This window comes from Pygoscelis adeliae, unplaced genomic scaffold, assembly GCF_000699105.1.
Source record: "Pygoscelis adeliae isolate BGI_AS28 unplaced genomic scaffold, ASM69910v1 Scaffold582, whole genome shotgun sequence".
Classification (NCBI taxonomy): Eukaryota; Metazoa; Chordata; class Aves; order Sphenisciformes; family Spheniscidae; genus Pygoscelis; species Pygoscelis adeliae.
Genome location: NW_008824281.1, coordinates 489,176 through 505,830, shown reverse-complemented (window position 1 = coordinate 505,830; position 16,655 = coordinate 489,176). Strand labels below are relative to the sequence as shown.

The following is a 16,655-nucleotide window of genomic DNA, read 5'->3' as shown; positions in this document are numbered from 1 at the left end:
GCCTTAGAAGCATTAATGACAGTATTTTAGAGCACTGACAAAGCAGCAGAAAGTCTTGTTATGGTACATAACTCAGAAAATGAATCAAGCTATTTAGCTCATCCACCCCGTCCCACTGGAGTGACATCATCCAAGTAGTAGTCCAAAAGTGGTTTTCCTTTCTAAAATGGCACTACATATGAATGGGGTTTTATTGTAGCAGAAGAGACACCACAAAGACTCAGGCCAAAATGAAAAGGAGAATCTTACACATGGATACAATTTGTTTAACTTCACTCAGAATCCTGCAGCCATTCAATTTTGAAAATTGCTCTTTCAAAGCAAAAGTTTTATCTCATGTTAGCTATTGACAGACCCAAGTTTGCTCTCAGAGACTTCAAGTCCTGTACACCAACAGAAAAGAGAATTTGTTGACATTTCAGTATGTTTGATCATTTAACCTAACATGTTTTAAAGTAAAATTACCACAGTGGGAAGGGATTTCTAATCAGGTTCTGTAAAATTAGAAATATTTTCTACTGCATTCCAAAGGGGTCATTAAAAGACAGTATTAAAGATCATTATATGGTTGCTTTTGATACTAAAACGCGTCTTTTCCCCTTCTGAAGGGATTCAAAGATTCACATTATTGGTAGTACCATTAGCACAGGAGACACACAGCAAACAGGGAATTGTGACTCCTAAAACTGCATTTTGAGATACAGGGTTTCAGATTTGTCATATGTATTGTTGCATACGTAAATGGAGGGATGCATGCGTGCGTGTGTATGTACATACACGGACACACACTCGCCCACACACCTACTCACAAAAGCCTGAGCCAACAAATGCCACATCTTAGCTGCATTTCAGAGCTGAAAACTACTAAGAAGATTAAAATGATCCGATCTGATTCTTATCTCTGTGTAAGGAAAGCATCCAGAATAAGGCAATTACAACAGAATGGGGAAAGATTGTTTTCATTCAGTGAACAGGCACTATCTTTGTATTATGAAAAATAAAAGTAAGGAAGCAAGGACATAAAAAATATAAATGCATTACAGATGATGAAGGAATACCACATTTTCAAAAAAATAGAGAAAATGTTATAAGATAAGGGCTGCATCAGTAAAAACACAGACTGTTAAGCCTACAGAACCAAGGATAGGAAAGCAGACATACATTAAGGACATTTTAAAAATTTTGTGCTAGGTGCCTACTCTATTTAGACATAAAAGTCCAAGGCAAAGACAAATGAAGTTTTAGAATTCCTGTAATCAGAAAAGGCATTTTTAGTAAGTAAATAATTCACAGACTTATCATAAGGACTTATTTTATATACGACATGTAAAACACATTCTGTGTTGTCCTTACCAAGTGGAAGTACTGAGTTCTACAGGTGTATATAAAATCTGATCCTACTTGGACTTACTACTGCGAGCCGTATTTTAAAGCCAATCCAGTCTACCAGTACTTCTATAACTTGCGCATGAACATGTATTTGGCAAATAAAATCTGTTTCAACTTGGCCTTTTTTCAGCTAAATTATGTTTGATCTGTAACCCCATAATACAAGATAGGTGGAATTCAAGAAAGAGAGGTGAAGACTGTCTCACACAGTCAGTTGGGTAACTCAAATAATGCGGTCTATGTTCTGGCGGTTGGAGCAAAAGAGGGTAAAATGAGTTGTAGGGATGAACACTGCTCAAGCTTAGTAAGTTTTCCATTGCTTGATTTTACATGAAAGCAGCACTCAAACTTGTATCACAATCCTGCAATCCTATTTGCTTGTGAGATAAAGCAAGATTTCGCCTAATGATTTAATTGCCAAATTATTTGTCCAATTTACTACAGCTGAATTAACTCCTCCTTTTACAACATCACATACAATTATTAAAGCTCAATGCAAACAAATGTTTAAATTAGAAGAACTACTCATTCATAGAGGCTTCAAATTCATAACATTTTATACAGTTCACTATGTTTGTATTCATCATATATAAATTGCCAGATTCTTTTGTAAAAGCCGCACCTCATGGATAAAAAGGGACCATCTAATAATGAATTTATGCTGAAGACTGACATAGATGACACACTGATTAGCCTACCATGAATTATTAAATAAATGTAACAAGTGAAAGCTAATTCTATAAATATTATCTTTTTATGACATTTTCTTCGAAATCCATACTGCAGCCTCAAAAACCCAATGGAATTCAGGTAATAAAAAGCCAGATTCACAAGTTGCAGTTTACTATATGCAACGTTGTCTTCCAGGCAAAGAAACTTTGCTTTCAGTATCTCAGGATCATATGTTAAATTTCTTACAAGCAGTAAATTTTATCTAGAACATATAATACAGCTTATACAGTGTTTCCTGCATATTATGCACTTGAAAAGCCACACAGAGACCAGTTTGACGTAACCAGCCAGTCTTGTTTAGAGTTGAAGGTGACTAAAATTATTTTCACAACATAAACCAAGAATTTAGTATTTTTATAAAAGCCATGTTTAAAGGTTTCACTTGGACAGGGTGGAGCCAAAGAACCTCTATTTAAGAGTTTGGCATATCAGCCTTACTGAGTGCAATAGCCAACTCAAGGTCTTCTTGTTCTTGTCTCCGCAATCGAGCTAGTCTTTCTTGCTCTGCTTTTTCACTCTCCCGCTTTGCCCATGCCAGCTGCTGTTCTTCATTTCCAAACTAAAAAATGAAAATGGAAAATAAATTAATAAATTTACCAAAAAGCTAGAAGAAATTATGTGAAAAATACAATGAATCAGACTTATTAAATATATGAATCAAGTATACCAAGCTGTCTTAGGGTAGTTCTTCTGGATTAAGATAAAAATTCACTCACTGATTTCCTCACTTCATCCTTTAATTTATTTCCTTAATTTCTTCCTCCTCCCACCAGGAAACTAACCCATCTGGGCTGCACATCCCTGCATCCATGTCTCAGTTGTGTATGAAAATGGCCAGGGGACTGGAGCCAAACAAAAACTCCACAAACACAAAAAAAGCAAGTTAGTGGTTTGGGAGCATAGCAACCTACATCCATTTTTAAGAATAGTAAATAGCTGGTAAAACCAAGAGTTATTTACTCTTGTGCCACTCCACTGCAGAGAGTTTTATTGTAGTATTTCCTGCTAAGGGCGAGGGGTTTTAATAATTACTCTGGAGACTGCTGATTTGTGGGAAGTTTCATCACCAAATCAGAAGTTACAAGAAGTGCTTCTGCTAGTGTTCATAAACACATGCAGAATTTTTCCAGGAAGAAATAATGTAAGAATCCAATTTACTTCAGCAGAAAACACTAAGGAAATACAACACATTATAACATTCAGCTTCTAAGCCTGTTTGAGCTTCCCAAAACACATTTAAGTACACTGCAGCAAAACTATTCCAAAAGTATATTCCAGTATTTACCATTGAAGTATGCAAAAGCTTACTTGTTTGAACTTTTTGCACAAAATATTAAAATATTTTATTGAAATCATAAAAATTTAAAATTAAAATAGAATCCATTACGGTTTGATTTTAGCATTCGCTGCAGAGGATGATGTTAACAGAAGCGTTTGCACAGCTGCATGCAAATGTCTGCATTATATCCCACTTCTAAAATTTGCTTTGTACTATCTTTTTTTGAATGTTCAGGAAAACATATTATTTGGGGTTTTTTTGGAAGAGAAAACTACATGGAATTTATAGTTTCAATTTCAGCTGAATGTATACTGCAAAAATTGCCTTGTGGTCCACAACATAGTTAACTCTGAACACAGCAAAAAACGCCACTGCACTAGCTGATACGGCTACACCTTCCCGGACAAGCTTGAAATACTGAACTGAGTATTAAATGCAACTTTATGCCTATATACTACGTGATGGCCCCCACCCCTGCCTTGTCCACTCTGCATTGTATCTATAATTCATACTTTTAAAATAAATGCATCTATTTGAATTTCCTTCAACCCAAGTCCAATTCTCATTTACCCGTAATTTAGTTAAATTATCCTTTATCTATGTGCTCCGGGATGCTCACAATTCCTCATTTTATTTCTCTCAATATGATTTTTCAGATTATTTGATGCAAAAGAAGAGGACTATTTTAAAATTACTTTTCTTCAAACAATACTTCTGCTTTCATTGCCATCAAAATTTAGATGAGGACCTTTGCATTCAATGTTACTGAAATACAGTAAAAGTGCCACACATTTTATGATATTTTCCTTTTAAAATGAAGAAAACCTACTACCATTACTCATTTAAATAATGTCAACTGTCAGGTTAAGATTTAAAAGCTCATTAAGATTTTAAATAGATGATTTTTTTCAAGATAGAGTAAAGACGGACTCAAATGGAAGTAGGACTTCTCCACTTATTCCAAGAATTCAAAAAGATCATATAGCTGGGATGGAGAACAACAGTAGTTATTTTCAGAAATACAATAAGCTTTGGTCAAACCCTCTGGGGTCTCTTTTTTTTTTTTTTAATGTTGAGAAAACAGTTTTACTTATATAGCTTACATCTTAGGATAAGTCTTCCAAAGCTTATGAGAGTCCCAATTATGACTTGTTTATGGTACGCAAGTTATATTTTTGTGGTTCAAAGTGCTGAGTTTTAAAAAAAAAAAAAAAGGAAAACTAGGCAAGCGATTCATTGGAAACAAATCTGGATGTGCCTTATTACAAATGGTTAGCATAAAGTAAAATTTTGAGGAGCATAACTCTGACCATTAGATAGTAAAATACACAACAGTTCATTAATGTGACGGATTCATGCACAGATCGCCTATAAAAAGGTAACGTAGCTGAATCACAAGTCATTGAATACAATAACAATTTCTTTGCATACGTCCAGGTTTCAAGAAGTCTATAAATCTGTATCACACATCTGTCATTTCATTAAAAACCTCTTTTTTTTTTTTGTTCCCTTCCTTTTCAGGAGTACAGCTAGACCCAAGGCATACATGAGGGAAACAGCAGACTGCAGCCAAACTAATCAAATACACAAAAAGTGACACTGACTTGTGTTTACTAAATTACCAGTTTATATTAAGACAAAAATTTTAGTTTAGTTCTAAGTGCTCTGTTTCTTGGAAACTTAAATGCTTTCTGTTGGTGGAAAGATTGCTTTTCTTGTTGTTCCGTAAACTGAAGCTGGAACCTAGAAATACCTGAAATACGAGCTACCAAAAGACTTTGTTTTGTTCCAAAGAGTCATATTTAATGCCAGCGGAAAAGTTAAGAATGCAATGAGAATATACTTAAACTCTGGGTGCATGAATTTGCCAGTATCTCAAAAAAAAAAAAAAAAAAGCGCCAATTTTTCTAGAGTGCTACTAAAATCTAGTGAAGGTCCTCATGTTATTTATTTGCAACAGCAAAGAATTCCAATTAAAAATCAGGTTATTCAATTATTTAAACCTACATGATTCTATGATTCTGTTCTCAGATTCCACGGGCTCAAATTGTGTGTCAAAAAACCTTCTGTAAGTAAAATTGCTTTTAATTTCCATTATGAACAAAGTTTCCCAAACGTTAGGCAAAGACAAGCACAATATTCTTGCTGATTACAAGGTAACCAGTACACTTAAGACTTCATACAGAAGGATTAAGAATTATTATTATTATGTGTAGCAACATAATTGTGTTATAGGCAAGCCAAAAAAACCCACCCCAACAAACTGAAAAGAACAGGGATCAAGTCTCTCTGTTTTCAGTCAAATTCTGTTAACACTTTTTTTTTCTTACAGCAGTAGAAAGCAATTCACAAAACAAATTAAAAAATTAATTTGATGAAGTGCCACTTAACAGTAATTATAAGTGGCTACTGCTCGAGATCTCATTTTTCCTACTTTTTCCTTATCTTCTAAAGTTAATCTCATCTCCTGCAAACCTGATGCCACAGTGAATTTAACAGTAGAGCACCCACTGGGATGGGGATCAGAGATTTTGGTTAATCATTTGATACAATCACGCAGTGTAAGCCACACTTTTAACTTAAGAAATGCAGTCTGTAAAGTAAGACGACAGTAGTTAGGTAACAGTCATTCCATTCCATTATTTGTCTTTCATTGAAGGAAGAAATTAGATGTTGTTCAAGAAATTGCAGATAAAGCAAGTTTTGCGTCTTATTTTTATTAAGAATGTCACCATTTTGTATACAATCACAGAATTTAACTGTGCAAGTTCAACAGGCTAGTACTAACTGTGGTAAAGCATACATAATATCTTGAACTTTGACGTCTTCGGTATCATAGATAAATTAAAAGCACTGAGGCCAGCTAAAAGTATGCACAGATGACCTCAACTAACAATACCAAATAGGAAAGTGATACACATTTACTATTAACTAATAACTAGGGGAAAAAACATTAAAAATAAGCAATCTGGAAGATTCAGCTTAAAGATCTCCACTTGTTGAACACTGAACTGTGTCCATCAGAGTTAAGTAACAGATTAAGCTGGCAATTTTACTGCATGGCAATGTAACAGAACAAAAACACATGAAAGGAGGAAGAAGCCTGAGGCTGTGGGTGGAACAGATTTCTATCTACTCATGGAAGCAGTAAGAACCACACTACTACTACATTTACAATGATTTCCAATTCAATAACATACCTGCCAGCACTAAAAACAAAGCCAGGCTTTTAGAAACCCTGGTATTTTTAATGAATGGGTACTTGGCTTTGCTTTCAAACCTTCTGATCCTGTCTTTTGGAGTGCAGTATGGACGTTTCTATACTGGTTCTACAAAACAATTTTGTTTTGTCTAACAAGGGCTTTTCTACAATATCAGTAATTGGAACAAAATTCAACAGCTAAATTTCCAATCTCTGTCTCGTATACGTATCTTTATGACCACATTCCATTGTATACAGCAAACATTGCGACAGGATTGTCAGAACTTTTTTCACAAACAATTACAAATACTTTATGGAGTCTTTCCCTTTAAGGATTTGCTTCTCAGGATATGGTGAAATCGCTATATAAATGTTTTCAACAATTGTTTTTGAATCTTTACATCATTGGCTCCCAAAAATCAGTTTACAAAATAGCCTTCATGCAACAAAAACAATACACAGATTCTGCTACAAAGAATTTGTGAGTAAAGGCACACTGTACTAAAATAATTTAAATGCAAGTAAACCCTTTAAAATTTAGTATGAAATTTCTTTTTTATTGAAATAACGCCTTTTTATTACAGAAATATTAATACAAAAACAATGAGGACAGCATGAAGGTACTAAGAGACAGAAGCCAGTGAACAGTAGGTTTGCAGTTAAAACAAAAACCCAATAGATTGCTGCAAGCAGAGCAGAAAGTGGTTTGCTCAGAGACAATGAACTTAACTTACAGAGCTGAAGTCTGCAAACCCCAAGGAAGAGTCTTTAGAAGTTTTACTTGAAGAGGAGGGAGCAAATGGATCTTTTCCACTAAATGGGTCCCCAAACCCCTTTTTACTTTGAAACGGGTCACTGCTGTCAGCCCCAAATGGCTGGAATGGATCATGGGGCTTGGGAAAATCTGAAGACCCAAGGTGGCTTACAGGAGTACTTTTACCTGGAAAGTTTAGGAAAAAAAAAACAAAAGGAGAAAAAGAGAGGTTACTTACCATGGACAATGCAAACCCCTTAAATAGGAAACTGTGCTGATACACTTTAGCATCATCCATTCTTCCTGGGTGGTTTAAAATTTCCCCAAATATAATGGTACTCATTTCTCAATGCAAATCATCTCAAACAGTTGTTTTATTTAAATGGATTTATTATCTTACTTATACATACTGCAATATTAATACCATCAAGACTTTAAATGATAAAACCCAATATAAAGACATTTGTTCAGAAGAATTTGACAAGTATGACTTTAGTTCATTTTCCAGGATTAGAGACATTTCAAGTTTAAGTTTGGGATTATGTAAAAGACAAAATACTTAAAAATATATACATAACACTAAAGGCAAATAATTAATCCTGTTAAATAGAAATAAATAGTAACTTATCTGTGACTTTACAGAATGCATGCATTCTGGCTTTTTTTTTTCCTGGAACTGGTTTATCCTTACCACCATATGCACAAGGCAGAAGAGACTGCTTAAGAAATCACCTTGTTCTGGGGTGCTTGCTGTGCAACCCACCTTTTGTAGGTGACTGCTTGTTTTTATATTCCACCCCAATAACAAATGAAATCACAGAAACTATTGTGTATGCTCATAAATAACGGTTATATATTTTATTTGTTGCAATTAGAACCTCAATGGCTAATTCCCCTTGCAAAAAGTACTATTTTGTTAGGTCAAATAACTAAACAGACAAATGCAATTTTTTTTTCTCTTAAAAAAAAAACAAACAAGAAACAAACGACTGCTCCTGACAGGTACACAATCTAGCCTCCAGGGAAAATACTCCTTGGATGAACAATCCTGATTATAATGTGTACTTGACAAGCGATAAAGGAAAATCCAGAAACATTTTAAAAAGAAACAAATATTTACAATTTCCTACATAATAACCTGAATTACATATATTATTTGCATTAATAAAGCTATCTTTTTTGAAACGCCCAATTCTTTGAACTATAATTTAATAGGAATCTTATAATTTATTCACATCAGGATACGCATACTAGGAAAGCACAGAGAAATGGAGTTGAAACCCCAAATTTCAGAGTATGTACTTGGCATGTCTAAGACATAGCCTGAGAGCTTTTAAGAAGGTACTTTGGTAGTTGCTCGTGAACTTCATAAGATTTGCTCAAATCTGTGGAAATCCTCATTTGTCAAAGAGAAATAAAGATGAGCAAACTTGCACTAAATAAATAACCTGTCCAGCAGCCTGCCTTCACCTGCCATTAAATCACAGCTCAGCCTCTCCTATCCCAGGGGCCGGCCAAAAGTCCATCCTCCCTTGCACTTAGCTTGCCAGACATACAGCTCTCTGCCATCAGCAGGCTCCGCACCATGCTGGCGGCACCTCCTTAATGATTGCACGGCGTGCAGGGGCCTATAGTCCTCAAACTCAGCCAGGCACAGATTTACAGGGCAGCTGGAGGAATCGTACAGTCTCTTATCTCAGTGCCAACATCATACTTGGGCCTCAGGTGCAATACAGTGACCACTTGCAGGCACTGCGCTTCAGGGGAAATGTGAAGCAAGAAAGTCCACAGCTGAACAAGCAGACAGGAAGAGGAGTAGAAAACAAGACACATGCAGTAGGAGATATAACTGGATTTGTTCAGTCTTAAGAGTATTCAAGGGGATCATAGTCCTGTAGGCAAATCTTCCATCAAGAAAAAGGCTAATGGATTTAGATTTTTACCAAGAGAGATTTACATTAGACAATCTGTAACATTTTTAAAGCTTAAGAATTCTCAAGACTGCCTAGGGAACTTGTTGCATTCCATCATCATGTCCGTGAGGTTTGAGAAACGGTTTCTAGAAATCAGACTGGTTTAGCTGCCTTGAAGCTGGAGGATAAATGAGATCTCTTAAAGTTCACTCCAGTACTATTTTTCATGGTTCAGTATGTGCTCCATCCTGGTTAACAGATGTGGCAAGGATATACAGATACCCATATTAGCAACCACATGTGGGACTTCTAAAGACAGGCAGATCAGACCAGTGATTTGTCCTTCATGGAAGGAAGTGACAAAACATACAGGAAATACCAGCAGCATTTGCTCTCCCCGCAAGCATGGACCCTCCTTCACCACAGTTTCAAAGTGCCTTTCCTATCAACAGAGGCCACGTTTTGTTTTCTGAAATGGATGGCTGCATTTACATCCAGCTCGTCACCATGGCCTTTAGGAGATCTTACCTTCAGTCACAGCTATGCAGTGTTAGGGAACTAAGCAAACCTGGTAAGAGATGAGTAACTCAGCATTTTGTATGTAATTCTCCAGATAAAAGAGCAAATTATTTTAAATTGTTTTAAATTACAAAGAGAATTAAAATATCTGCATTTCTAATTTAAAGTCAAGACAAAACAAGAGCCCTCTACATTTTTTTCTCCTTCCTCTATTGCCAGTTACTAGCAAGCAAATGGCCCCTCGTATCCCTTACCCTATAGTGCCCCAAACCAATTTTGATTGATAGAGGCAAAAATGATGCATTTTAAGCTGCCGTTTTCTTAGGTTAAATTTTCTGTTGCTGAAACCACTTTGTGGAATTGGTGACTGTTAATACAAACGCAGGGTTTGCAACTTATTTGCTCAGCAAATCTGTTTTTTCTAGGTGGCCTGTTTAATGTTCCTAGTGGTTTCAGAACGTACACAAAGAGCATCGGGTTTCTCGTGCTTCATCTTCACAACAGATCACAAAGAATAACTTTGCTGTAGAGGAAATGTCACCATGAATACTAGAGTTACTGCTAATAATGTTGCAAATTTTCATTTTACGTCCCGAGTGCCATTTTCTTCAGTTTTTGTGTGTTAAAGAATAGAACAGGGCTTTAATTTTGTTATTTTGGAGAAAAGGTGAAAGAGGAAACCCTTATCAAATCAGGTTTATTTCTTGCAGAGCAATTTTAAGGGCAGTGCCCATGCTGAATACGCCAATCCTGGCACTCATGACAGAGTCCTCAACGAGCCCTCTTTCACTACACTTTGTATGTTGCTTACAGTTTGTTTTATCCTGCCACACTCAGCCAACATGGTTTTGAGGCCTGGCAGAAGTTTGTTTGGTTCAGTTAGATGTTCAAATTTACTCATTTATTGGCCACAAATTAGTAACAACAACACCAGAATTATCTTTCTGACTTCCTTGCTGGCTTACACCAAGTGTGAATGTCCCAGTGGGGTAAGTGCATACTTAAGTACGCAAAGATTTTTGTATTCCCATGTTGAGTATGTCAAGACTGTGGGTACAGTACTTCCATAATGTAAAGCAAAAAAACCCAAACCACATTAAAAAGTCACCAACTGAACTGAAGGACATTGGTAAAATCCTAATATTGCAAAATATACTCTTAGTAGTAACTGAGATTGCATTAATCTTACATTCACTGGAAAATGGTACGTTTTTACATGATACTGCTCATCGTTTTTGAGGTATGGCAGTACGGAAGTGCAGGCTAACAGTTGTAACCCTTACTTATTTGATTTTTCTGCTAATAGTTTCAGGGGAAAAAAGTTCAGAAAAAAGCAAAACAGGTCCTATTCTGAAACCACAGCAGTTTCAGCAGTTACCCAAGTGGTGCACCCAAACCACACCGAGGACTCACTTCAGCAAAAAGAGATGATGAATAAAATGGTTTACCACAGTAAATGCTGTTAACTTATAGTGAACTCCACCCATATGAAGGGTTTATCTAACTTCATGCCCCACAGCAAACCTTTGAGTTGAGATCTACAGTTCAAGGCAAATATAATCTCACTGGTAGGATGCAATTACAGAATTTGTCTTACTGAATTACAAGATATCAACAATGAAACAATGAAGTGAAACATTTATAGTTTTGTCTATCTTCTATGCTTCAACGATGGTCCTATCTTTCTGCTTAGAAGAGTATTTTACTGAATTAAGAGAAGCAGCACGTTTTCATGGGTTGGAAGACTGGATTATGCATGCTCACAGGCAAACAGGGCAGAGTTGAGATGACACGACTTTAAACTGTCACTAAACAAGCAGTCCTTTCCAGGAAGCTTTCTACAGTGAAAAATATGCTTTAAGAAGTCAGAGTTGTGCTACATAGGATAAGTACTGATAGTGTGAGTTAAGTCCATACCTGCGATTATATTTGAACATACAATACCAAATACCAGGGTTCCTACCTCTCACCTCTTTTATATGCCAGAGGACGCATTACTCTAGAAAACTTCAGAGACTGTGCAGTTATGTAAGGTGCCTCCCAGCATGTCTTTCTCTTGGCACTTTACCAAATTTATGTATCATTCCTAACTTACTCAGCATGTTTTTCACCATGCTGTTAAATTATCCAGCTCTTCTACTGCTGCAGAACAAAACTTTCATAAACTGTGAACTTTAGGAACTTAAGAGAACAATTATTACTAGTTTTCAAAATGTGCTTGAAGGTTAGTTAAATCAAAACCAATTTTCTACAGAACACTGAAAGGTATTTGTCCTCAACAGGGGCTATTTCTGCACTGTATTTCAAGCTCAACTGTTTGGCGATAAAGCTCTTTGCACAAAATCACAATATATATTTTTAGTAACAGAAGGAAGAATTTTTCCTATGCAAAAAACCTCGAAACTGTTTTTGCTTAATATTTGCAAAATTCACACCTTGAGCTAGCTCCTAACTCTGAAAACCTTAGCTTAATATTCTGAAAACTGCAAACTCCTTGAAAGGTGAGGTTAGAGAAGTCGTTATACATTCAGCCTAACAATCTGTTCTGAAACAGATTCTGAACAACCTCTTTCAACAATCGGTACTGAAATATCTTTACTGTGAGAGATCTGCATAAACAACAGAATCAGAGCGTGAATGGAATTTTTAGTTTGCGGCTGGGCAGGTGCTCCACCCATGAGTCATTTATCCTACACAACAAGGGATGCCTGTGTTCTAATGCAACTGTCAAGTCTTCTAGAAAGCATGAAAAATAAAAAAAGTTCTCCTGTCAGTCACAAACTTTGAGGCTGAATTTTTCACTCTCAGCTGCACATGAGGAAAAAATAAAGGTAAACAGGCACTGTGCTACTTGTGAATAACCTTGGGTACTCAAGAAGCGCTACGGAAACAGGTGTGTGGTACCACTCAGAAATAAACATCACACTCCTGTACTCCTGTGATCACGCAATGAATAAAGAACAGAACTCTCTACTCTCCTCTAGACCAAATGATTGATCCCCACAACTTGAATATGCCCATGTGAATAAATGCAAGGGAATTATTTTATGTTTTTTCTGATTGCTTAATATAATTCTTTCTTTTGCTCATAACTCCTGATTACATCTATTATACCTAACATGGCTTCCTTCTTAAAATTATCTCACTAAATACACAGAGCAAATTTCTATACAAATTCATATCCTGGGGACGTTGTACATGGTGCAGGTCAAAAAGAACGGCCACAAAAACGTGACGTGTTTAAATACTAAGTATTCATAAGACACAATTTTCTTTCAAGAAATGAAACCAGTAGGTGCACACAACAAAGCATTCAGGCTTTGGTAGCACGTTTTTTTAAGCAAGATACCGAACAAACTGTGAAGTCTTAATTTTCATCTAATTGAGACACTGAAAACACAGCATAGGCAAACAAACACTACTAGAACAACATTTACACGTCCAATTCAAAAAGTATCAAAGATCTATGCTCTTTTTTCCTCACTGACAACTGTCAGTATGAGGTCAATGTGAACTGACAGTGCTCTTGTACTGCTTTATAGATGAAAAGTAAGTCTAAAATGGTAAGAACAGATAAATCATAAAATGCCTTAGATTTAGAGAAGTGACACATACGAAAAAGAACTATATTTGTCGTTGACATAAAGGAGAAGGAAGCATCAAATACAAAGGAAGACAGCAGCAGAACAGGGCTGTACAAACATCGCCTTTCCGTGAGCTGCTTGCACTGCCCTTCTGATTTGTGCAAGCATAGTGGTGGCTGACAGCATTAAGCATCTGATTATGTGCAGTAGTAGTAAGTGGCATATAAAATGGTTCAAAGGGTGCAACAGACATCCCACAGAGTGAATCAAGCTCAAAAGCTTCTATTTAGACAATCCTGGTTCAGGTAAGCCTGGGATATGTGTGCGTACCACATCTGGGTACCCACTCACTAATGCTCTGAAGTCAAATTGCCTTCAGAGTATTTTCTTTCAGTATACATTCTTAATCACGAGCACTTAGTGGTCAAATCTATCTTAAATTTACCTTGCAAGGTCCATGCAACATATGAGTGGAATGGAAAGCTGCTCTATGAGTTGGCCGTTAATTTTTCTTGCATTTCTAGCTTCTCCAGCAACCACACTTGTGAGGAAAGGGCAAAGCATCCTCACCCAAAACTAGGGAATTATTATTTCTGTAGATGATGGATTACAATATGCATCACAGCTAAGAGAGTTTTCAGATTAGTTCAATAAAATACTAAGATCCTGAAGATCTTAATAGATCTTTAATAGATCTTAAAGTCCTGACCCCTTTTCATTTTTTTTAAGCCATCAACAGGTTCAAATATCATTTCTCTTTATCTGCCAACTGGCAAGATGAAAAAAGTAGGAATTGATCAGTCAGATTTTCCTTAAGTCAGTAGGGGCCTTTTCTGACTTCATTGGTGGACGGCCAAATACAGCTAGCGGTTTTGCAATTTGTGATTTGGTAAAAATACTGAACCCTAACACCTTGGCTGGTTAAATTCATTATCAATAACATTACTATTATTTTGTAATAATTTCTAGACACTCATATTAAATACTGTGCAAACCTTTGTGCTAGCACTGAGGTCTTCTGGGGCTCCACACAAGCCAGGCATCTCTGAGGGATTAGAATCACACTTCCTAATTCAAGGCAGGCTGGTTAGCCCCCTATTCTGTCTTCTCAAGATTTTTTCCAATATTTTGACATTTCAAAACCACTACCAGTCACAAAAACACTGTGAGAATGGAATGGAAGTCCTTAACTCAAACACAGAGGTGTTAACCACTAACCTCTGAAATGCCAATTTATAAATTCAGTTGCCATCATACATCAGAGCTACAAAGAATAAACGGATTGAAAACCAAAGCCAAAGTTCTTTGACAAACTGTATGCAGTCCGGAATAATAATTTCACAATATAATTTGTTTTAATATCTGTATTTCAAATAGAAGCTAAATAAATCCACTAATTTCTTTTGTATGTGGGATGAATTCAATATGTAGTCCTTTGAATTCCAAGTTACATGATATTTTTCTGCTATTTATGTATTGGCATCCCAAAGAAAAACTGAATTTTTAAAAGTACATTAGCATTGAAGAAGTTCACTATTAATACAATACCCACTACCTCTACTAGTCACTAATATACAATATATTTAATATAAATTATAACGTTTACACAGGCTAAAAAGAGCTAGAGTAATATAAATAATTGGTTTTATTAAATAATCATTGCAAGAAGAAAACACACTGAAATTGGAAAGTACATTTTCTTCCTGCATTTTTAGGACTTTTATATTCTTTCAAGGTTAAAAAGGTCAAAACCACTATAAGCAAGCAATAAAAATTTAGAAGAGGTTGAAGGTTACACACTGGTTAGTGGTGAAGGTTCTTCCACTAATATCACTGGTTAACAGTACTGTTATAACCGCAATGTGGAATGCATGGTGCTGCATTTAAAGGAAGTGGTAAGGGTGGGGCAAAAGCAGTAGGTCCCACGATCAAAGCACTAGAGCATTGAATTTTACTTATAACCCAATCACTGACACCCACAAGTGACCTTCCTGTACTTTAAAAAAAAAAAAAAAGAAAAAAGAGAAAAAAGAGAAAAAAAAAATCTGTTTCTCTCTTTTTGTAATCAACAACTTTTACCTAGAAACTAGTAAGCGGTGAACTCTGAGTGATTTCAATCTGCAGCTCACGGCAGAAAACATAATTGTTAATCTGTGAGAACCTACAAAAAACATTTTAACTGACAGGTTTCAGTGTATCAGTTCTTTCAGGCTTTTTTTATTCTTAATTACATGAAAGTCCTACAAAACCCAGGAACTAGTGTAAGAAATACAAAGCAACCAGAAGTTCAGTAGTGCTAAACACTACAGGTAATCCTCTATGACAGAAAATAAAATGTACTTATAAATCTACAAAACTTAGCTATGTTTTAGGACAGCTTGAGAAAATAATTGGCACTGGAATTTAGATCCCTGTCACAGGGCACCTTTGCTTAAGTATGTCAATATACATAACTATTATTTTTGTTAATGTAAGTAATTAATATTGTCTTGTTTTCCATTTATCATAGCCCATTATGCAAAGCACAGGCCTGTTTATATCTGGATAATTTTTTTGGTGCTTTTTGAGCATTATTCAAGATACAGCATCAATAAATAGAGAAAACCTTCCACTTCTCTCCGAAGAAACCTTCGAGTTCTCCAGTGCTGAACATCAAATTACTTCAGCCCAGTCCCAGGGGAGCGGTACAAAACCTAATGCCCAGTAGGAACTTCATGGGCTATGAACGCATTCCTGAAGAGAAAGAACATGCACATGCTCCCTTGGGGATTTTTATTAGAACAGTCTAGTCAGAAGAGCTCAAGAGCTTTTTCTTGGCTCATCTTCCTCAACCTAAAATGAGAATCTTAAACCAGGTAAGGGACAGAGATACTGATTTTTCAAATCTTTGCATGTTAACAGATATGTTGGAGCTTTGATGTACACTGGTATCCAGGCTTGCTACTTCTCTCTCCTTGTCATTCTCTATTTTTATTCACTGATTTATTAGTCTTCCTCCAATTCTCTTTAAAGATTCTGCACTTTACCTTTAAATAGTCATACTGAAAAAACACAAGAGAGCATTTAATCAGAAAAACAAGCATATGGAATTTCTCTTGGACCAAGCGAGGATCAGTCTAAGACTCTGTAACATCTAAAAGATCTTGAAAGACACCGGTTCAAAAAGGAGTGACAAAAAAGGAAAATGATTTATGAAGAACAGAACAAGCATAAGCCTGAGATTCAGCCTAAGATACAACTTTAAGGAAATAATCTCATGATTGTCATCCCCTCTCTTAACCTT

General features: G+C 36.0%; 1 protein-coding gene across 1 annotated transcript in view; it reads right to left on the bottom strand.

Moving 5' to 3' along the window:
- Window positions 1-30: 30 nt before the first annotated feature.
- EPS15L1 (epidermal growth factor receptor pathway substrate 15-like 1) overlaps window positions 31-16,655 on the bottom strand; it is a 38,637-nt gene continuing 22,012 nt past the window's right edge. Inside the window, exons 23-24 of the mRNA XM_009335310.1 lie at window positions 7,337-7,542; window positions 31-2,680 (exon numbers count right to left, since the gene is read on the bottom strand). Coding sequence (XP_009333585.1) covers window positions 2,534-2,680; window positions 7,337-7,542 — 353 coding nt within the window. The 3' untranslated portion in view covers window positions 31-2,533. The remainder of the gene's footprint in view (window positions 2,681-7,336; window positions 7,543-16,655) is intronic.